The sequence below is a fragment of the Moschus berezovskii genome, chromosome 11 (genome assembly GCF_049115385.1).
Source record: "Moschus berezovskii isolate FMDL1 chromosome 11, NW_MosBer_1.0, whole genome shotgun sequence".
NCBI lineage: Eukaryota > Metazoa > Chordata > Mammalia > Artiodactyla > Moschidae > Moschus > Moschus berezovskii.
Window position 1 is genome coordinate 98421697 of NC_142470.1, and position 20543 is coordinate 98442239.

At 46.1% G+C, this 20543-nt stretch overlaps 2 protein-coding genes across 2 annotated transcripts; both read right to left on the bottom strand.

Annotated features, from left to right (window-relative positions):
* Positions 1-5851: 5851 nt before the first annotated feature.
* Positions 5852-14772, bottom strand: LOC129539460 (retinol dehydrogenase 12-like). Its single transcript, XM_055400080.2, has 6 exons — positions 14546-14772; positions 14138-14377; positions 13556-13645; positions 9142-9330; positions 8578-8684; positions 5852-8459 (listed from the first exon to the last, which is right to left on the bottom strand). Exons 1-6 carry the CDS (start codon positions 14721-14723, stop codon positions 8271-8273), a joined length of 993 nt encoding a protein of 330 aa, XP_055256055.1. The 5' UTR covers positions 14724-14772; the 3' UTR covers positions 5852-8270.
* A 600-nt stretch (positions 14773-15372) lies between these two features.
* C11H2orf81 (chromosome 11 C2orf81 homolog) lies at positions 15373-20462 on the bottom strand. The gene is made up of 4 exons (XM_055400215.2): positions 20382-20462; positions 17181-17402; positions 16873-17094; positions 15373-16782 (listed from the first exon to the last, which is right to left on the bottom strand). Exons 1-4 carry the CDS (start codon positions 20397-20399, stop codon positions 15424-15426), a joined length of 1821 nt encoding a protein of 606 aa, XP_055256190.2. The 5' UTR covers positions 20400-20462; the 3' UTR covers positions 15373-15423.
* Positions 20463-20543: the final 81 nt, after the last annotated feature.

Here is a 20543-nt window from a genome sequence, read left to right on the forward strand (position 1 = left end):
GTGGATCACAACAAACTAGAAAATTCTTAAAGAGATGGGAATACCAGACCACCTTATCTGTCTCCTGAGAAGACTGTACGCATGTCAAGAAGTAAGAGTTAGAAACAGATATGGAAAAATGGACTGGTTCAAAATTGGGAAAGGAGAGTACATCATGGGAAATGCTGGGCTGAATGAATCACAAGCTGGAATCAAGATTGCCGGGAGAAATATCAACAAGCTCAGATATGCAGATGACACCACCCTAATGGCAGAAACCAAAGAGGAACTAAAGAGCCTCATTTTTTTTTTTAAAAGAACCTCTTGATGAAGATGAAAGAGGAGAGTGGAAAAAGCTGGCTTAAAACTCCACATTCAAGAAACAAAGATCATGGCATCTGGCCCCATTACTCCATGGCAAACAAATGGGGGAAAACGGAAACATGGCAGACTTTATTATCTTGGGCTCCAAAGTCACTGTGGATGGTGACTGCAGCCATGAAATTAAAAGTAACTTGCTCCTTGGAAGGAAAGCTATGACAAATCTAGGCAGCATGTTAAAAGCAGAGACATCAGTTGGCCAACATAGGTTCATATAGTCAAAGCTATGTTTTTTCCAGTAGTCATGTATGGAAATGGGAGTTGGATGACAAAGGAGGCTAAGCACCAAAGAATTGATGCTTTTGAAATGTGGTACTAGAGAAGAGTCTTGAAAGTCCCTTGGGCAGTAAGGAGGTCAAACCAGTCAACCCTAAAGGAAATCAACCCTGAAATTCATTGGAAGGACTGATGCTGAAGCTGAAGCTCCAATACTTTGGCCACCTGGTGCAAAGAGCTGACTTGTAGGAAAAGACCCCAATGCTGGGAAAGATTGAGGGCAGGAGGAGAAGGGTGTGACAGCAGATGAGATGATTGGATGGCATTACCGACTCAATGGACATGACTTTGAGCAAACTGCAGGAGATAGTGAGGGACAGAGAAGCCTGGTGTGCTGCAGTCCATGGGATCACAAAAAGTTAGACATGACTCGGGGACTGAACAACATTATCTCATAGTTTCTATGAGTCAGGAGTCTGGGTACAGGTTAGCTTGGTCCTCTGCTCAGGACCTCCCCAGGCTGAAATCAAGGTGCCATCCAGGGCTGCAATCTCATCTGGGCCCCAGGTCCTCTTCCAAGGCCACTGGTCACTGGTAAAATTCAGCTCCTTGTAACTATAGAACCAAAGCCCCAACTACTAGAGGCCATGTGGTTTTCTCCACAATATGGCAGTTTATTTCTACATGGTTGTATTGCTGATCCTGTTTGTGATGGCAGTTGTCTTGCTGTTTCCACTGTTTGCTGAACCCAGGGTGAGCAAGGCACAAGTTAAGAGGCTGAAAGATGATTCGAGGAGCCATAGGAACTGCAGACACACTTTTTCTTTCCTGACTGGCATGGCAGCCATAACACAGCCTTTCTCCTGGCTGACACAGCAGCTGTAACAGCAGCCATAACATAATCATAATGTAGCCATGACATAGCCATAACATAACCTCAAATAACATAACCATGATGCCACTCCAATGTAGCCTCAGTGCAGCAGCAGCCAGGGCTTCCATGGTGAAGCTCATAAAGGTATAATGCACAAAGTAGCCCGTGACCCAGTGAGTACCTCATGATGCTCATACACAGTGCTATAAGTAATCTCAGCTACATAATTGTGCAAAGTCATTGTTTGCAGAACCTGGGGCCAGAGAGCATGAGAGGGTGGGGCAAGAGAGTCTGACTGGAGTCATCTTGTTGAATCTCTCTGACTGCTAAGACTAAGCCCTTTTAAAGGGCTCACCTACTTAGGCTAGGCTTCCCTGGTGGCTAAGATTGTAAAGAATCTGCCTGAAATGCAGTAGACCTGGGTTCAGTCCCTGGGTTGAGAAGATTCCCTAGAGAAGGAAATGGTAACCTACTCCAGTATTCTTGGCTGGAAAATTCCATGGACAGAGGAGCCTGGCAGGCTACAGTCCACGGGGTTGCAAAGAGTCAGACATGACTGAGCAACTAACACACCCAAAATAAGGTCCCCTTTGATTATCTCAAAGTCAACAGGTTACTTGAGTCTTTTACTGCCCAACCCATTTAAAATTTTTACCCAGGCCCCTTATCATGACACTCCTTTTCTTTCTTGCCTCACTTATGTCCATAGAACTCATTGTTGTTGCTTTTGTTCCATCACCCGGTATTGTCCAACTCTTTGGGTCCCCATGGACTGCAGCACAACAGGCCTCCCTGTCCATCACCATCTCCTGGAGTTTGCCCAAGTTCATGTCCATTGCATTGGTGATGCCATCCAGCCATCTCATCCTCTGATGCCCTCTTCTCCTTCTGCCCTCCATCTTTCCCAGCATCGCAGACTTTTCCAATGAGTTGGCTGTTCACATCAGATGACCAAAACACTGGAGCTTCAGCTCCAGCATCAGTCCTTCCAACAAATATCCAGGGTTGATTTCCCTTAAGATTGACTGGTTTGATCTATTTGCTGTCCAAGGGACTTTTAGGAGTCTTCTCCAGCACTACAGTTTGAAGGCATCAATACTTTGGTGCTCTGCCCTCTTTACAGTCCAGCTCTCACAACTGTACATGACCACTGGGAAGACCATAGCCTTGACTATATGAACCTTTGTTGACAGAGTAATGTCTCTGCTTTTTAACACACTGTCTGGGTTTAGCATAGCTTTTCTGCCCAGAAGCACTCATATCTATGTAATTTTACCACATGTTTTTGTTTATTATCTCTCTTACTCCACTAGAATATATACTGCTTGAATTTATGAATGTTTATCTATTTTACTTATTACTGTAGGACAATAACATATAGAATAATGCCTGGATCAATTGACACTCCATTAATTCATTTAATGAATAAATGAATGAATGGCACAAACTACAGAAAGCTTTGAGGAACTCAAATGTAGAAAGATGTAAGAAAAATACGATAGACGTGAATATTGTGCAGTCACACACAGCACATACCCAAAGCCAAATGGTTACAGACTTCAATTACATCAGTAAATCCCATGTAATCCCTGATATACAACATAATCACAATCATAATCACATAATTCCATCATGTTCATGAGATCTGCTCACACCCAGGAAGAAGTGATTATAGAGAATGTGTACACAAGGCAGTGGGGGCAGTGCAGATCTTGGGAGCCATCTTAGAATTCTGTCTACCACAAATCCTCATGAAAGGAACTTCTAAAGGATGCATATACTTCAGGATAAAAGAAAAATAATCCCAGATAGAGGATTTGAGACACAAGAAAGAATGAACTAAGAAAATACTAGGCATATGAGTAAATCCATATAAATGTCAACTATTTAAAATAACAAAATACCTGATTTGTGAAATTAATGAGATAACAATATAATTAAATATTGGATTATAAAAGCATATGAATCCAAAGAGAATGGTTAATGTTAAAGAACATTAAAGACCTCTAAAATCTATGTATTGTTTGAAAGAAGAATAAAGATACAGATTAAAGATAATGTTAAATGCAGGGATGGAACTTCCCTAGTGGTCCAGTGGTTAAGAATCAGCCTTCCAATGCAGGGGATGTGGGTTCGATCCCTAGTCAGCGAACTAAGACCTCACATGCCTTAGGGCAATTAAGCCTGTATGTGGAAAACTACAGACCCCAAAGGCCACAACCAGAAAGAAGCCCTCGCATGGCAACTGAGACTCCACGCAGCCAAAAAAATTAATTTTAAAAAGAGTTAAGATTTTAGGTTTTTAAAATGCAGGGACTTCCCTGGTACTCCAGTGATTAAGATTCCATGCTCCCATTGGAGGGGGCACAGGTTTGACCCCAAAGATCCTGCATTCAGCGTGGCCAATAAAATAAAATTTTTAGACTAACCACTAAAGAACAGAAATAGATTGACAAGAGGGACTTTTAAAAAGGAAAAACTGGGATTTTTCTGGTTGTCCACTGGTTAAGACTCTGTACTTTCACTGGCAGGGGCTTTGATCCCTGCATTGGAGAAGGAAATGGCAACCCACTCCAGTGTTCTTGCCTGGAGAATCCCAGGGACAGGGTAGCCTGGTGGGCTGCCATTTATGGGGTCTCACAGAGTCAAACACGACTGAAGTGACAGCAGCAGCAGCAGCAGAGGAAGTAAGATCCCTCATGCAACATGGCCCAAAATAAAGGAAAAGTCATTCCACTGCACTCTAAGATGCTTCCAACCAACCTTCTCTCTGGGTCAGACTTGTATCATGGTCTGATGGATCTCTTAGCTTTCTCTCCCCACTTTCTCTCACAGCCACTTCCCCTAGCACGTTTCTTACACATTTAATCTTCAATTAGCTGGCATCTGCTTTTTATATAAGGGCTTCCCTGTTAGCTCAGACAGTAAAGAATTTGCCTGCAATGTAGGAAACCTGGGTTCCATCCTTGGGTTGGGAAGATCCAAGGGATCTTCAGTATTCTGAAGGGACTCTTCAGTATTCTTGCCTGGAGAATTCCATGGACAGAGAAGCCTGGTGGGCTACAGTCCATGGGGTCTCAAAGAGGTTCAATCCCTGGGTTGGGAAGATCCTGTGGAGAAGGGAATGGTAACCCACTCATGTATTCTTGCCTGGACAATTCCATGGACAAAGTATCTGGGCAGGCTACAGTCCACGGGATCGCAAAGAGTCAGACAAGACTGTGCAACTAACTTCCACTTTTTTTCATACAAAATTAGCACTCTGACAAAGTTGGTTTAACTGCAAGTTTGGTTTACTAGTAGAAAATCAGTTAAGGTCTAGGAAAAGAAATAAAATTTATATTAATTGAAAGAGGAGAAATAAATGTTATTATTCCCAGATGGTATGATTTTCCATGTATGAAAACCAAAAGAATGTACAGATGACTTATCACAGTTAGATAACAGTAAAGTTGCTCAATGATATACAATTAATATACAAATTTTAAAATATCATTTGCAATAGCATAAAAAGTAAGGTATCTGAAATTAAATATAATAAAACTTGTGTAAGATCTTTATTCAAATTTTATAACGATATTAAAAAGATTTATATAGATAAAAGTACACACTGTTCATGTTTAGAACAACTCATTGTCATAAAAAGTTCAATCCTCCCAAGAAGATACATATACATACAGGCTTTGTGTATGTGAAATTTGAAAAGTTTATTTCAAAATTCATTTAGATTTTGAAAGAAACAGTGGTCTCTCACTCTCAGAATTCACTATCTTTATTGCAGGACTCAGCACTGGCTTGACAGAAAGGTAGAAGGGTTACCTGTAGGCTCAGCTGCGGTATAGCCGGAGACAGCACCCTATGGAGTTAGTGCTGTCCGGCAGGATGCGGCACACACCTCGATCCAAGGACACAGAGAGGTGCTGCTTCCCCAAGGCTGGGAACCAAGGGCTACAGGGAGAAGTTTCTCCTCTTATTGGCACCTCTAATACCCATTGAAAGGAGTCTTACTCCCTGTCCCTCTGCCTTTTCTCTGGTTCCTCTGCCTTTTCTAAAACCAGCTTGAACATCTGGGAGTTCACGGTTCACATATTGCTGAAGCCCGGCTTGGAGAATTTTGAGCATGACTTTACTAGCGTGTGAGATGAGTGCAATTGTGCGGTAGTTTGAGCATTCTTTGGCATTGCCTTTCTTTGGGATTGCAATGAAGACTGACCTTTTCCAGTCCTGTGGCCACTGCTGAGTTTTCCAAATTTGCTGGCATATTGAGTGCAGCACTTTCACAGCATCATCTTTCAGGATTTGAAATAGCTCAACTGGAATTCTGTCACCTCCACTAGCTTTGTTCGTAGTGATGCTTTCTAAGGCCCACTTGACTTCACATTCCAAGATGTCTGGCTCCAGGTGAGTGATCACGCCATCGTGATTATCTTGGTCATGAAGATATTTTTTGTACAGTTCTTCTGTGTATTCTTGCCACCTCTTCTTAATATCTTCTGCTTCTGTTAGGTCCATACCATTTCTGTCCTTTATCGAGCCCATCTTTGCATGAAATGTTCCCTTGACATCTTTAATTTTCTTGAAAAGATCTCTTGTTTTTCCTATTCTGTTGTTTTCCTCTATTTCTTTGCATTGATTGCTGAGGAAGGCTTTCTTATCTCTCCTTGCTATTCTTTGGAACTCTGCATTCAGATGCTTATATCTTTCCTTTTCTCCTTTGCTTTTCGCTTCTCTTCTTTTCACAGCTATTTGTAAGGCCTCCTCAGACAGCCATTTTGCTTTTTTGCATTTCTTTTCCATGGGGATGGTCTTGGTCCCTGTCTCCTGTACAATGTCACGAACCTCCGTCCAGAGTTCATTAGGCACTCTATCTATCAGATCTAGTCCCTTAAATCTATTTCTTACTTCCACTGTATAATCATAAGGGATTTGATTTAGGTCATATCTGAATGGTCGAGTGGTTTTCCCTACTTTCTTCAATTTAAGTCTGAATTTGGCAATAAGGAGTTCATGATCTGAGCCACAGTCAGCTCCTGGTCTTGTTTTTGCTAACTGTATAGAGCTTCTTCATCTTTGGCTGCAAAGAATATAATCAACCTGATTTCGGTGTTGACCATCTGGTGATGTCCACGTGTAGAGTCTCTTGTGTTGTTGGAAGAGGGTGTTTGCTATGACCAATACGTTCTCTTGGCAAAACTCTATTAGCCTTTGCCCTGCTTCATTCCGTGCTCCAAGGCCAAATTAGCCCATTACTCCAGGTGTTTCTTGACTTCCTACTTTTGCATTCCAGTCCCCTATAATGAAAAGGACATCATTTTTGGGTGTTAGTTCTAAAAGGTCTTGTAGGTCTTCATAGAACCGTTCAACTTCGGCTTCTTCAGCATTACTGGTTGGGGCATAGACTTGGATTACTGTAATATTGAATGGTTTGCCTTGGAAACGAACAGAGATCATTCTGTCATTTTTGAGATTGCACCCAAGTACTGCATTTCAGACTCTTTTGTTGACCACGATGGCTACTCCATTTCTTCTAAGGGATTCCTGGATTGTGGATCACAATAGACTGTGGAACATTCTGAAAGAGATGGAAATACCAGACCACCTGACCTGCCTCTTGAGAAACCTGTATGCAGGTCAGGAAGCAACAATTAGAACTGGACACGGAACAACAGACTGGTTCCAAATAGGAAAAGGAGTCCGTCAAGGTTGTATATTGTCACCCTGCTTATTTAACTTCTATGCAGAGTACATCATGAGGACCGCTGGGCTGGAAGAAGCACAAGCTGGAATCAAGATTGCCGGGAAAAATATCAATAACCTCAGATATGCAGATGACACCACCCTTATGGCAGAAAGTGAAGAGGAACTAAAGACTCTTGACGAAAGTGAAAGAGGAGAGTGAAAAGGTTGGCTTGAAGCTCAACATTCAGAAAATGAAGATCATGGCATCTGGTCCCAACACTTCATGAGAAATAGAGTGGAAACAGTGTCAGACTTTATTTTTTTGGGCTCCAAAATCACTGCAGATGCTGATTGCAGCCATGAAATTAAAAGACGCTTACTCCTTGGGAGGAAAGTTATGACCAACCTAGATAGCATATTAAAAAGCAGAGATGTTACTTTGCCAACCAACGTCCGTCTAGTCAAGGCTATGGTTTTTCCCGTGGTCATGTATGGACGTGAGAGTTGGACTGTAAAGAAAGCTGATCGCCAAAGAATTGATGCTTTTGAACTGTGGTGCTGGAGAAGACTCTTGAGAGTCCCTTGGACTGCAAGGAGATCCAACCAGTCCATTCTAAAGGAGATCAATCCTGGGTGTTCATTGGAAGGACTGATGCTAAAGGTGAAACTCCAATACTTTGGCCACCTCATGTGATGAGTTGACTCACTGGAAAAGAGTCTGATGCTGGGAGGGATTGGGGGCAGGAAGAGAAGGGGACGACAGAGAATGAGATGGCTGGATGTCATCACCGACTCGATGGACATGAGTTTGAGTGAACTCTGGGAGTTGGTGATGGACAGGGAGGCCTGGCGTACTGTGATTCATGGGGTCACGAAGAGTCAGACACGACTGAGCAACTGAACTGAACTGAACTGTGCCTAAGACATGAATACTTCTATCAGACAACTAGCAATAAAGTAGAAGCTGAAACTGTTCCCTGGCTGATCTGAGGTCTCATGCCCCTGAACCAACAGAAAGAGGAAGTGATCACTCTACTAGACAAAGAGATTGATCCTTGGAGCTGGCAAATAGAAGGCATAATCAGAGTAAGGGCTGGGAGTCAGAGGGAGGGTGGTCAGTTAAGGCAGGGGTCACAGAGGATCAGTCCACCTTGTCTAGGTTTGTTAGTCGCACTGAGGCATTCCAGAGGCTTTGGGCCACGTGAGGATCCTGAGCAGCTTCAGGGGGAAGAGTTATCACACAGGAACTGCTAAAATATTTTCCAGAAATGCCATCCAGCTCCTTTGCTAAGCTCAGGTAGAGGACTGGGACTGCACCTTGTTTGCTATCCTGTAGAAACACAGAGAATGTAAAGAGTAAAGCCAGGCAAGCTCTAACCTACTGGGACGCTGAGCAGCAGAGCCCTGACCCACCCTCTCCAGGCAGTGCCAGCTTCTCCACTACCCACCTTAAAGAAGAAGCTGAGGAGCCAGTAGAGGAAGCGATATGACCAGGAGAACTCCTTCATGATCCTCGTGTACACAACCCCTGGGTCCACAGAGTTCACCGTCACACCTGAGAAGTGCGGTGCATGGAGGTGAGAGGAGGGCGGTGGGAGGAAGGGTTAAGTGTGGCTCTGCAGTGGGCAATTAAGGAAGGGTCCCACCACTTCTGTCGGGTAGAGGTGACAAGAGACTCGGGGGTGGTGCCAGAGAAGTCCGTGTTTCGTAACTTATAGGAACGGCAACACCCAAGCCAGTAAGGAGATATGAGTATTAGAAAGCATTGGGTGATCTTGAGGGGGAATATGATGGATGGTGTTGGAGGAGAGGGAAGTTGTGGATGATGAGAAAGTTGGAAAAGAATGAAAAGGAAGTAGGAGATGGGGTTGAGAGAAATACTGGGTATACAGACGATAAATGTGGCTGGCTTGGGGATATTGGGAGTGTTTTAAGGCCAGAATATATTGGAATGAGATGGGAACGGTTGGGAGGTAGTGTTGGAAATGGAAGAGTAAGTCAGAAGCAGTTACCTGTCCCTTGAAGTCTCTGGGCAAGCTTCCCAGTGAACGAGGCCAAAAGCAGTTTGCTGCAGTCATAGTTCTGGTTGAAGGTCAAAGGTCTACCGGCCCCTATCAGATGATCCTCATCAATGTACCCATGTGATTGCCGGAAGGAAGATACATTCACCACCCGGGCTGACCCTGCCCGCTGAAGGGCCCCTAGGTGGAGAGAAGACCACATACCCTTAATCCAAGTCATGGAGTAAACTCCCATGCCCACTCCCCAACCTGCTTCTCCACGAGACTACAGGAGAGCAGGGTCCAGCCCAGGCTTTCAGAAGACAGTCAGTGGGCCCTGTGCATAGTGTTATATGAACTGTGACAGTTTTCATTAGCTGCTTTCCTAATGGTCTTCTTCTTGTTTTATTTTAGTGTGGGTTTTTTTTTTTTTTGCCTAAAGTAAAAGTGGAGTTTTCCATTTTCTGCCACTTGCCAGCTGAAGCTAATTTAATTAATCCTTGCTTATATTTTTATTTTGCTGATGGCTAAGAATGGGGAGGAGAGGCTGGAAATGTTGTGAAAATTGTCTTTCACACATTCACTCATTCACTTACTCATCCCACAGATATTCACTCTGCCCCTGAATTATGGCAGACACCATGCTAGGCACTAAAGGCACATGGGTGCTAGGTTTAGGGAAAAAGAAATATGTGCAGAGATTCTTGGGAAAGAGTTTTATTAAAAATTTTTTTTTAATTTTTTTAAAAAATTGTGGAATTTATCTTCTAAAAGAATCAAAGTAAAATTACTATCAATAGAAGAGGTACAAGCAAATATTTGGGGAAGAAAAGAGTTTCCTAACTATATAAAGAAAAATGTCTGGATTACATAAAGTATAAAAAATTATAGTTATAACATATTAGCTTACTTACTGTTTGAAAATACTAAAACTATTCTGAGCCTTCCATTTAAATGAAGAATCACAAATGAAAAATTGAGTGGAGGTATTCAGCCATAATTTGCTGAAGAGAAAATTATACTTAAAGAGGACTGTGAACTCCAGACTTGCAAACATAGTGACATAAAGATCAAAGGGGCTCACAACCTAGTTGGAGACTGATCTTCATGCAACAGCATCTGTACAGGAAGAGAGCTGTTTACAGGGGCTCAGGTGGTGGTGGTGGTTTAATCGCTAAGTCGTGTCTGACTCTTTGCGACCGCATGGACCGCCTGCCAGGCTCCTCTGTCCATGGGATTCTCCAGGCAAGAATCCTGGAGTGAGTTGCCATTTCCTTCTCCAGGGGATCTTCCCAACCCAGGAATCAAACCCAGATCTCCTGCTTTGTAGGCAGATTCTTTACCAACTGAGCTATGAGGTAAATGGGGACACCTGGTGGGAGGCAGAGGTGTCAGAACAAGATCCACAGCACGAGTGGTATCTGTGCCGAGTGCTGGAAGCTGAATTAAGTTACCCAGGCTAAAAGGATGGGAAAGGATATTCCAAATAGAGGGAAACACAAGTGCAAATTACAGCCAGGATTTAGAAGACAGAGTGTGGCCTAAGAGAGAAAAATTTTGGCTGAAGATGAGGGCATGGGTTTGGGAAAGGCCAAGGCGAGTCTCTCAGTCTGCAGGAGATTTTTTAAGTGGAGATAAACAGCTTAGTCACTGTATAAAGGTCAGAATACCTTCCAAGAATCTGAAGAAAGAAAGCGATATGATGAAAGGTGATTTCTTAGAAGACACGGAAGGGAGAATGGATTAGACAGAGGAGAAAGGAGAGAATGACACAGCAGGACCATGTGGCCCTTCCCCCTCCCCGCCCCACAGTCTCTGCCTGCTGATTGTCTATAGAAAACTTCAACCGAAGAACAGGTTTAATCAGAAAAGTGAAAAACGCTCAAACAAAGGAAAACAGTCTAGAGAGACTAAATAACAGTAATTTAGTCATTAAGCATAGTCAAGGACCTTTAGTTCTTTCTCAAGGGTTATAGATAACATTTTGAGCCATATCCTGTGAGTTGTCTTATAGATACCAAAATACCAGGTGGAAAAGTTAACTCCATGCTGACCAGACTATACCCAGGACATGAACTGCCACAATTCTGAAAACTGACTACAAAGAAATGGGAACAAATAGACCCTGGAACTGAAGATTAACTCTACCTAAAACAATCAAGATGATGCTAGTCAAACCACTGATGACCAATTGAAGTTGACTGTTAGAGATAAACGTGCTGTTTCCACATGTAATCTCCCCCCTACACATGCTCTGTCTATCAAAGCTCTCAACCCCTGCTTGTCAGGTGGTGGAGTTGGCCTTTGGACAGATGTCCGCCACCCTCCCTACCACTAGTTGCCAGAATCTGAAATAAAGCAAACTTTCCTTTCCATCAACCTGGCCTGCTTACTGGTTTTTGAGTGGCAAGCAGCCAGACCCCACACACACACTTTTCAGTAACAAAAAAACAGTTCAATAAATTATTACTAAGCAAGACACAGGGTATTGTAGCATGTTACAATTTTTGGAAAGGGGGAAAACATATATTAATACATTACAAACCCACAGAGCTTGGCCTTGCTCTTTGTTCACTTTCCAGTCAGGACTAATTTAATTGCCCACTAAAGGGTACATGAGACCTGGCAATAGGAGTTGCCTCCCAGGAAAGGAATGGGCAGCTGATTTTCCATGAGAGGAGGAGAGTTTTTCCTTTCTTTCTTTCTTTTTCTATATACCCTTTTGTACTTTGGAAATATATCCATTACCTGACCAAAAAACTAATTTTCTTTTAAAGAGGCTATTAGAAAAAAAAAAAAATAAAGAGGCTATTAGAGAGCTTCCTAGATGGCTCAGTGGTAAAGAATCTGCCTGCCAATACAGGAGACACGAGTTCAATCCCTGATCCAGGAGGATCCCACATACCGCAGAGCAGCTGGGCCCGTGCGCCATGATCACTGAGCCCCAGCACAGTTGAACCGCAGCTACTGAGCCCGCATGCCTGCTGAAACTACTGAAGCCCACGCACCCGAAAGCCTGTGCTCCACACAAAGAGAGGCCACTGCAACGAGAAGCCTATGCAGGGCAGCTAGAGAAAGCCCATGCAGCAAGGAAGACCCAGCACAGTCAAAAATAAATAAATCAATAAAATTATAAAGAGGCTGTTAGACAATCCAGAGAAAATGTTAGGAGAATGTGCCTGCTGCTTCACCCCTCCCTTCCCTAGGAGAACACAGCCTCCTTAAACCTAGTAGCCTAATGCCACCCTCAAGAAGCTGTTGTTGAGATGACTGACTCTACTGGTCTGGCTAGAACTCAGACCTGAGGGAGAGAGAGGTGTGGTGCAGATCTTATATCCTCTTGCTGGCTGTATTGATATCTGGGGGCTAACTGATTCCATTCAGTTCAGTTCAGTTCAGTCACTCAGTGGTGTCCGACTCTCCGCAACCCCATGAATCACAGCACACCAGGCCTCCCTGTCCATCACCAACTCCCGGAGTTCACTCAAACTCATGTCCATCGAGTCGGTGATGCCATCCAGCCATCTCATTCTCTGTCGTCCCCTTCTCCTCCTGCCCCCAATCCCTCCCAGCATCAGAGTCTTTTCCAGTGAGTCAACTCGTCACATGAGGTGGCCAAAGTATTGGAGTTTCAGCTTTAGCATCAGTCCTTCCAATGAACACCCAGGACTGGTCTCCTTTAGAATGGACTGGTTAGATCTCCTTGCAGTCCAAGGGACTCTCAAGAGTCTTCTCCAATACCACAGTTCAAAAGAATCAATTCTTCGGTGATCAGCTTTCTTCACAGTCCAACTCTCACATCCATACATGACCACGGGAAAAACCATAGCCTTGACTAGACGGACCTTTGTTGGCAAAGTAATGTCTCTACTTTTTAATATACTATCAAGGTTGGTCATAACTTTCCTTCCAAGGAGTAAGCGTCTTTTAATTTCATGGCTGCAATCAGCATCTGCAGTGATTTTGGAGCCCAAAAAAATAAAATCTGACACTGTTTCCACTGTTTTTCCATCTATTTCCCATGAAGTGATGGGACCAGATGCCATGATCTTTGTTTTCTGAATGTTGAGCTTCAAGCCAACCTTTTCACTCTCCTCTTTCTCTTTCATCAAGAGGCTTTTTAGTTCCTCTTCACTTTCTGCCATAAGGGTAGTGTCATCTGCATATCTGAGGTTATTGATATTTCTCCCAGCAATCTTGATTCCAGCTTGTGCTTCTTCCAGCCCAGTGTTCCTCATGATGTACTCTGCATCTCCTAATCTTGACTGATGCCAGGTATGAAAGGTAAAAAATGTATTGGGTCATTACTCAGCATGCATGAGTGCCAAGGGAAACAAGATGACCATGATGGACAGTAAGCCATGAAAATGCTAGAGGAATGGAAAAGCAGGGGTCACACAGAAGGTAAGTACCCATCCTCCCTTACCTTGGAGCAGATTTGTGAGCAGAAAGGGTCCAGTGTAGTTGGTAGCAAAGGTGAGGTCAAGGCCCTCTGGAGTAAGTGTGGTAGGGAACCCTGTGAGAGATGAAAACAGGTGGTGGGTGATGGAGTGAGAATCCTGAGGGAGACAAAGTCTGGGGAGGATATACTGAGTTCAATAGAAATGCCCTGGTGGCTCAGACAGTAAAGAATCCACCTGCAAGGCGGGAGACCTGGGCTGGATCCCTTGGTTGGGAAGATCCCCTGGAGGAGGGCATGGTAACCATTCCTGTATTCTCGCCTACAGAATTCCATTAGCAGAGGAGCCTGGTGGGCTACAGTCCATGGGGTCACAAAGAGTTGGACATGACTGAGTGACTAAACCCAGCACAGAAACACCACATGGGTGTGTTGAGATGGGGGCAATGATATTTGAGAATATAATTTTAGGTTTTTCAGGATAGTATCTGAATTAGAGAATTTCCATGGGATGTACAGGTTAGACTTGAAGGATGCCTGTTTTGAGGTCCCTGAGCTAGAAATGAAACTCTGGAAATGTGTTTAGGGGAAGTAACTCAAGGCACATACCACAGACTGCAGCATTGTTAACCAACAGATGAATCTCAGGACACTCCTGCAGCAGCCTCTGAGCAAAGCTCCGGATGGAGGCCATAGAGCTCATGTCCACCTCACCAAGTAGGACGCGGTTGCTCTTAGATGCTGCTTGTATCTCAGCCAGGGCTTGCTGTCCACGCTCTCGGCTACGGCAGGCCAGGATCACACGGGCCCCGCGGCGAGCCAGCTCCTGGGACACAGCCTTCCCAATGCCTGTGAGAGGTTAGCTTCAGAGTATGCTGCCTGGGGAGTGACTAGAGGGCAATGGAGCAAGTAGGGTGGGAAACAAGGGTTCTGACAGTGGGAGCTGGTCCTCCTCTCTGCCCTCCCTGTTGGGGCAGTTGGAGGCTGTGGTTGTGGCAGGTCAGGAGGAACACTCACCACTGTTGGCCCCAGTCACCACTGCTGTCTTCCCAGTCAAATCCGTGGAGCAGTGCTGGAGGTCCCAGAGATAAAACTTATGCCAGATATGCACACTTAGTCTAAGCAGGAGGACCAGAATGAGGAGGACAGAGCCAGGACCCCATCCTGGGCTGCTGAGTACAGACCACAGCGACATGGTAGAGAAGACTGCCCAGAAGACCGGCCTGTCACAGGGAAGTGCTGCCCACAGGAGGGTGGGGAGGGACTAGTCAAAGCTGAGTAGGACCAGCCAACTGGTTGGTGTGGAGCAGGAAGCACAACATTTAAGGAGGCACTCACTCTTGGATGTGTTCGAGTATCCCATATGAAGCTAAGAGTGAGTTCCTCCTTAAATTATTTTCATTAGCTATCTGATTGCCTCATTCCAATGCTGGTTGAAGTCAAAGATCACGAGAGTCAGAGTTCCCTAAATCCTGCATAGCCTCAAATTTGTCTCCAAAGAAAACCTGGATATGTACTCTAAGGTGAATTGATAGAGCTCCAGGGACTGAAAAGCAAATTCCTCATATCTTGAATCACTCTGTGCTTAAACAGAATCACCCTCTTCTTCCCCTACTGGAAGGAGACTAAATTCTCCCAAGTGAGGCAGATCCCTCTTGCAACCTTCCTGTGCTCCTTTGTGGAAATGGGGATGGTTCTCCAGAATGCCTCTGCTGGAGAGCTACCTTGACCCTAAAGCAGGGTGTAACGTAATTATGTTCTGTGTTCTTATAGACCTCTCCAGTTCAGTGAGAGCACACACTCGGAAGGAACTGATGGACATCAGGTCAATTCTTAAGGCAACTCAGCTGTTTATTTCTGGCAAGCAGACAGAAGGAAGGTAGAATTCCCACTGCCTAGGGCTTAGAATGGGGCGGGCGCTTGGAGGGAACTGACCACAATTTGAGGGCTGAGTTCATTAGCTGTGCCACAGTCACCTGGGGCTTCGGGGCACCTGTGTGGATGGGAGGAGAGGCGCTGCCTTCTCTGTCGTCCCGCTGAGGCTCAGCGGAGCTAAGCAGCACCTGTGTACTTGGGTTCCACATGCTCACACCAGGAGCCAGCTTCAGTGCTCCCGGCAGCAACACGGGCTTCCACGTCACCTGGGACGTGGCCTCCAGAACTTGAGGCACGGGATGAAGACATTGGTGAGGATCCTGGCTCTCCCGGTCCCCAGGGTCCAGGCCCTGCGGAGGTACACGGGTGCGGCCGGCCCAGAGCTCACCCAGCAGTTCGGCCTCTCCCTCCCAGCCGCTGGGCCACTTAGCACCCGGCCATAGTTCGGGGCTGGGGCTGCGTGCCATGTCCGGGCGCGCCCGGTGTGTGGCGAGAAAACGGAGCCCGGGACTGGGGAAGGGAAGCTTTGAACCAAAGCTTGGCGACGGTAGGCCTAAGCTTAGATTAGGGAACTGGAGGCTGAGACCGGGGCCCAAAGCTCGGACGGGAACGCCAGGTGGGAAAGGGAAGAACTCTGATCTGGAGACGCGGAAGCTGGGGCCGGAGGCTTGCGGTCCGGCGGGGGCCTCGGTCTTCTCGCCCCGCTGGCGCCCCCGGTAGGCGTCCAGGGGGCCGCCCTTGGAGTCTGGGACCAGGACCTCCGACAGCGGGCGCACCCAGGGGCGCGGCAGCCGCGCGGGGTCCAGACGCGCCGTCGCCCCCTTACGGCCAATTCTGGAGTGAAGTGCGCTGGGCCGCTCATCAGCCAGCCACGGCGGCTGCGGCTGGAATCCCGCCGAGGGGCTGAGCGTGGTGGGGCCGCCCGCGGAGGGATCGGACACCAACGCCCGCGAGGGGATGCGGGGCACCTTCTCCTCCCGGAGTTCCAGCCGGTCTCCAGCCGCGTGCGGCTGGGGCGTGCAATAGTAGAGGTCCTCGAGAGAGAGCTGAGAGCTGATGGGCTGTGCCGGCCCGACAGAGGCCTGAGGGCTGGCTACCAAGGACAGCTCCCAAGAAGCGTGGGTACTGCCTGCCGGCACCAACTCCATCGACAGTTGGCTGCTCGAGTTCGAGGATCCGACTGCAAACAGGTCGGTCTGGTCTCTCCTCGACTGGTCATCCAGTTTCTCCAAAGGACCGCGGGGCCCTGTCTCCTGAAGCAACTCGGGCGTGGGTGGAGAGCCCGGGGTGACTGTTAGCTCCCAAGATTCCATCCGCTCCTGAGAGCCTGAATCCGTCCACGATCCTCCTAAAGGGATCTGGTCCACGCTCTCTTGGTCCTGGGGAAATGCACAGGGGTGGAGGTCAGGGGTGAGTAATGGATCGGGGGCGGCGGTGAGAGGTGGGCGGCAGCTGGAGGCTGGGCTTACTTCGCCTTGAAACGTCTCCTCCAGCCCCACCGAGGCCGGGGCGTGCAGCACCGGCACGGATCCCTGAGCCCAGGCATCCGTCGTGCAAGCCAAGGGCTCCTCATCCTCGCCCCATGTGGGGTCCTCTGCCACTGCAGATTCTCCCTCGTCCCGAGCCAAAAAGCGCCACTCGGTGATCTGCAGCATGGCTTCCCGTGCCTGACTGATGGTGAATGGAATGCACTGCGGAGGCGAGAAAGGGTCTCAGTCCAGCAGGGAGGGGTCAGGGAGAGCGGAGATGTGGCTGAAGGACAAGGATCCAGGCCTACCTGCTGGGTCAGATAGACTTTAAAGGCGGAGTCCATGACTCGGGCCACCAGATCAGCCAAGATGTCGCCCACCACGTCCTCGCCCTCTTCGAGAGCCGTGAACGCTATCCATTCTGCCTCAGTGAGCCGCCCAGGCACGATGTCCACCTGCGGCACCGGAACCGTGGGTGGCCGCACCTTTTCTGCCTTGGATCGGGTCACCCCGCGGTCTCGGACCTGCCTCTGTGGGAAAGGAACAGGGCAGTCAGGGCCAGAAACCGAGGAGTGGAGCAGCAGCTACGGGTTAGGAGGAAGCTTCCTTAGGTTGTCTAAGATGAAGGAAAGGACTTTAGAAAGGGACAATTTACTACTAAGAGCCTACTATGTGACAGATGCTTTTCAGGTGACCTAGCCGATTTAATTTTTCAAACAGCTCACTCAGTCCCTTTCACAGACAAAGGAACTGAAACCTGACAGCAGTTTACCACCAATGGTTGGGATTACACAGTGAACCCAGGTTATATATAGCTCTAACTGCACAGTCCTTGCTATTTGCGCTAGTTCAAAGTATTCAAAATTCTGGAGAGTTCAGGAATTTGAAAAAGTCAATAAACAGTACAGGAATTATTGGTGTGTTTCCCATCTCCTCCTATTCCCCAAATCAACTTAGATCCTCATTTCACAATATACATCTAAATAAATTCCAGATGATTTAAAGCATGCACACAAACAAAATAAAATTAAAACAAAAGGTAAAATGTAGGGAAAATAGTTTAAATTGTTGTATAATCTCTGGGAGAGAAATAGCTGCCTAAGCATAAAAGTAATATAAGAAATAATAAAGAAATGGGAAGGTAACTATATATATTTATATATACATGTATGTATATCTATATATGTCAAATTTTCCTGTGCTTTTTAAAAAAATTTCTAATTACAAGCTGATAATAGCAGTTATCATTTACTGGCACTTAAAGTATATCAGTCACATACATGGATTCAGTTCCTACATTTTTTAGACTGCATACTATTTTTATCCCCATTTTACAGAATTTGCCCAAGATCACAGAGTAAGGAAGTAGTAGAGTCATAATTCATATGCAGATCTGTCTGACTCCAGAGCTTGGCTTTATCCTGCTTCCTAAACAAAAAATACACGCAACAAATTTTTTTTACAAAGATAAATATTCCTAAATATATTAAAAATGCATATAAATTTTTATAAACATAAGATCTCCAAGGATAATAAGCAAAGAACATAATATTTCACAAAATGGAACAATTGATGACTAATAAATATTTGAAAAGATGTCCAGTCTTCAAAAGTACCAATTCCAGTTTTATAAATACACACATACTCTGAAATGAAAATATATTCTCTAAAATATTCCCTGTGATGTCATTTATAATAGCAGAATATTAAAAAACATATATCTAACAAGGAAAATAGACGGCTAATTGTGTGCTACCTATAATTGTGTGCTACCTATATGATGAAATATTGTGATGATAAAGGAAGTCTTTAGGAAGAATTTACAATAGCATAAGAAAATACTTGGAGAAGGCAATGGCACCCCACTCCAGTACTCTTGCCTGGAAAATCCCATGGATGGAGGAGCCTGGAAGGCTACAGTCCATGGGGTCGCTGAGGGTCTGACACGACTGAGCGACTTCACTTTTCACTTTCATGCATTGGAGAAGGAAATGGCAACCCACTCCAGTGTTCTTGCCTTGAGAATCCCAGGGACTGGGGAGCCTGGTGGGCTGCCGTCTATGGGGTTGCACAGAGTCGGACATGACTGAAGTGACTTAGAAGCAGCAAGAAAATACTTATGATGTAATGTTAAAGAAACGATATAAAATTACATATCAAGTATGATCTCAGGTATGTAAACCAATATGTGTTGAAGAAAAGGAAAGCACTGTGCGTATGTTTCTTTCCTACACTGTTCTCCATTTTATAAGTTCTCTACAATGACTTTATATCCTTTTATAATCAAGAAAAATCCACTGAAAAAGAAAAGTCTAGTCTCCCAAAAACCCATTTTAGGGACATACGAATTTACTAGTAAATTATTGGGAGCCTCTAAATTTCCCCACGACAGTCTCCCTGAATCTGATTCCTTCTAAAATTTACCTCCCAACACAATTTCCCTAACTTTTGTCTCCCCACCCCCAACATTATTGCTTCATACATGTTGTTTCCCAAAATTCATTCTCCCCCAACTCTGGTGTTTCCTAAACCTCACACTGAACTCAAAATCCCTTAAGTTTCGTTTCCCCTCTCTGCTAGTGAGCACAGTTCTGTTGGCAAGCCCAAGAAACGGTCTACAGCCCCCTTCAGGCTTGGCCAGAGTACGGGTAGGTAGGGCTGGGAGAGGAGAGTTGATTCCTTAGACAACCCCGCCCAGGCTCTCATTGCTGCTGCTGCTGCTAAGTCGCTTCAGTCGTGTCCGACTCTGTGCGACCCCATAGACGGCAGCCCACCAGGCTCTTCCGTCCCTGGGATTCTCCAGGCAAGAACATCGGAGCGGGTTGCCATTTCCTTCTCCAATGCGTGAAAGCGAAGTCACTCAGTCGTGTCCGACTCTTAGCGACCCCAGGGACTGCAGCCCACCAGGCTCCCCCGTCCATGGGATTCTCCAGGCAAGAGTACCGGAGCGGGGTGCCATTGCCTTCTCCAGGCTCTCATTACACCCTCGCTAATGGCTATACCTAGAAATGGCCTGACCAGAGGGGTTGGAGATATTACTGCATGAATGCTCTTCAGTCTGTTTTAGTTTCTTGACTTTGAAACAATTGACTTTCAAGTGCAGCCTCAGAATTGTTGTTTAATCCATTTCTTCCTCCCGAAATTCTCCAAATCTAGCAACACCCTCTCCCCAGTGCCTGACCAATTCTGGTTTATCCATATATATGAGTGCCTCAATATAAGAGGCTCATTAAATGCATTAGCTGTTGTCAAAGTCACTTCTTGTTCTTGGGCTCTTCATCACCCATTTAACCCCCTTCCCTCCGGCTCCAAGTGTGACAATGCTTGTGAGTGCGCGTGGTGCAGGTGTAGGTTTTCTGTTCTAGTGCACCGACATGGCTTCCTCGGTCATCTTGAACGCCCGCGTGAAGGGCGGATGCCGGTGGCACAGAACTGGCCCACGGTTCCGGACACTGGTTTTTACGGTCTTAACCCCGCTGTGGGCCACCCTCAGCTGAGCTAAAGCTCACCGGGCCTTCGTGCGCCATCGCCTCAACTGTAGCTTCAGCCCCCAGGCTCCAGCAGCTTTCCTGTCCAGCCGCAGCTGCTCCTGCAGCCTACCGGTCTCCTCGGCAACCGCGCCGCAGGCGGGCTCGCCCCGCCCACAGTTGCCCCGGCAGCCGCGCCGGCCG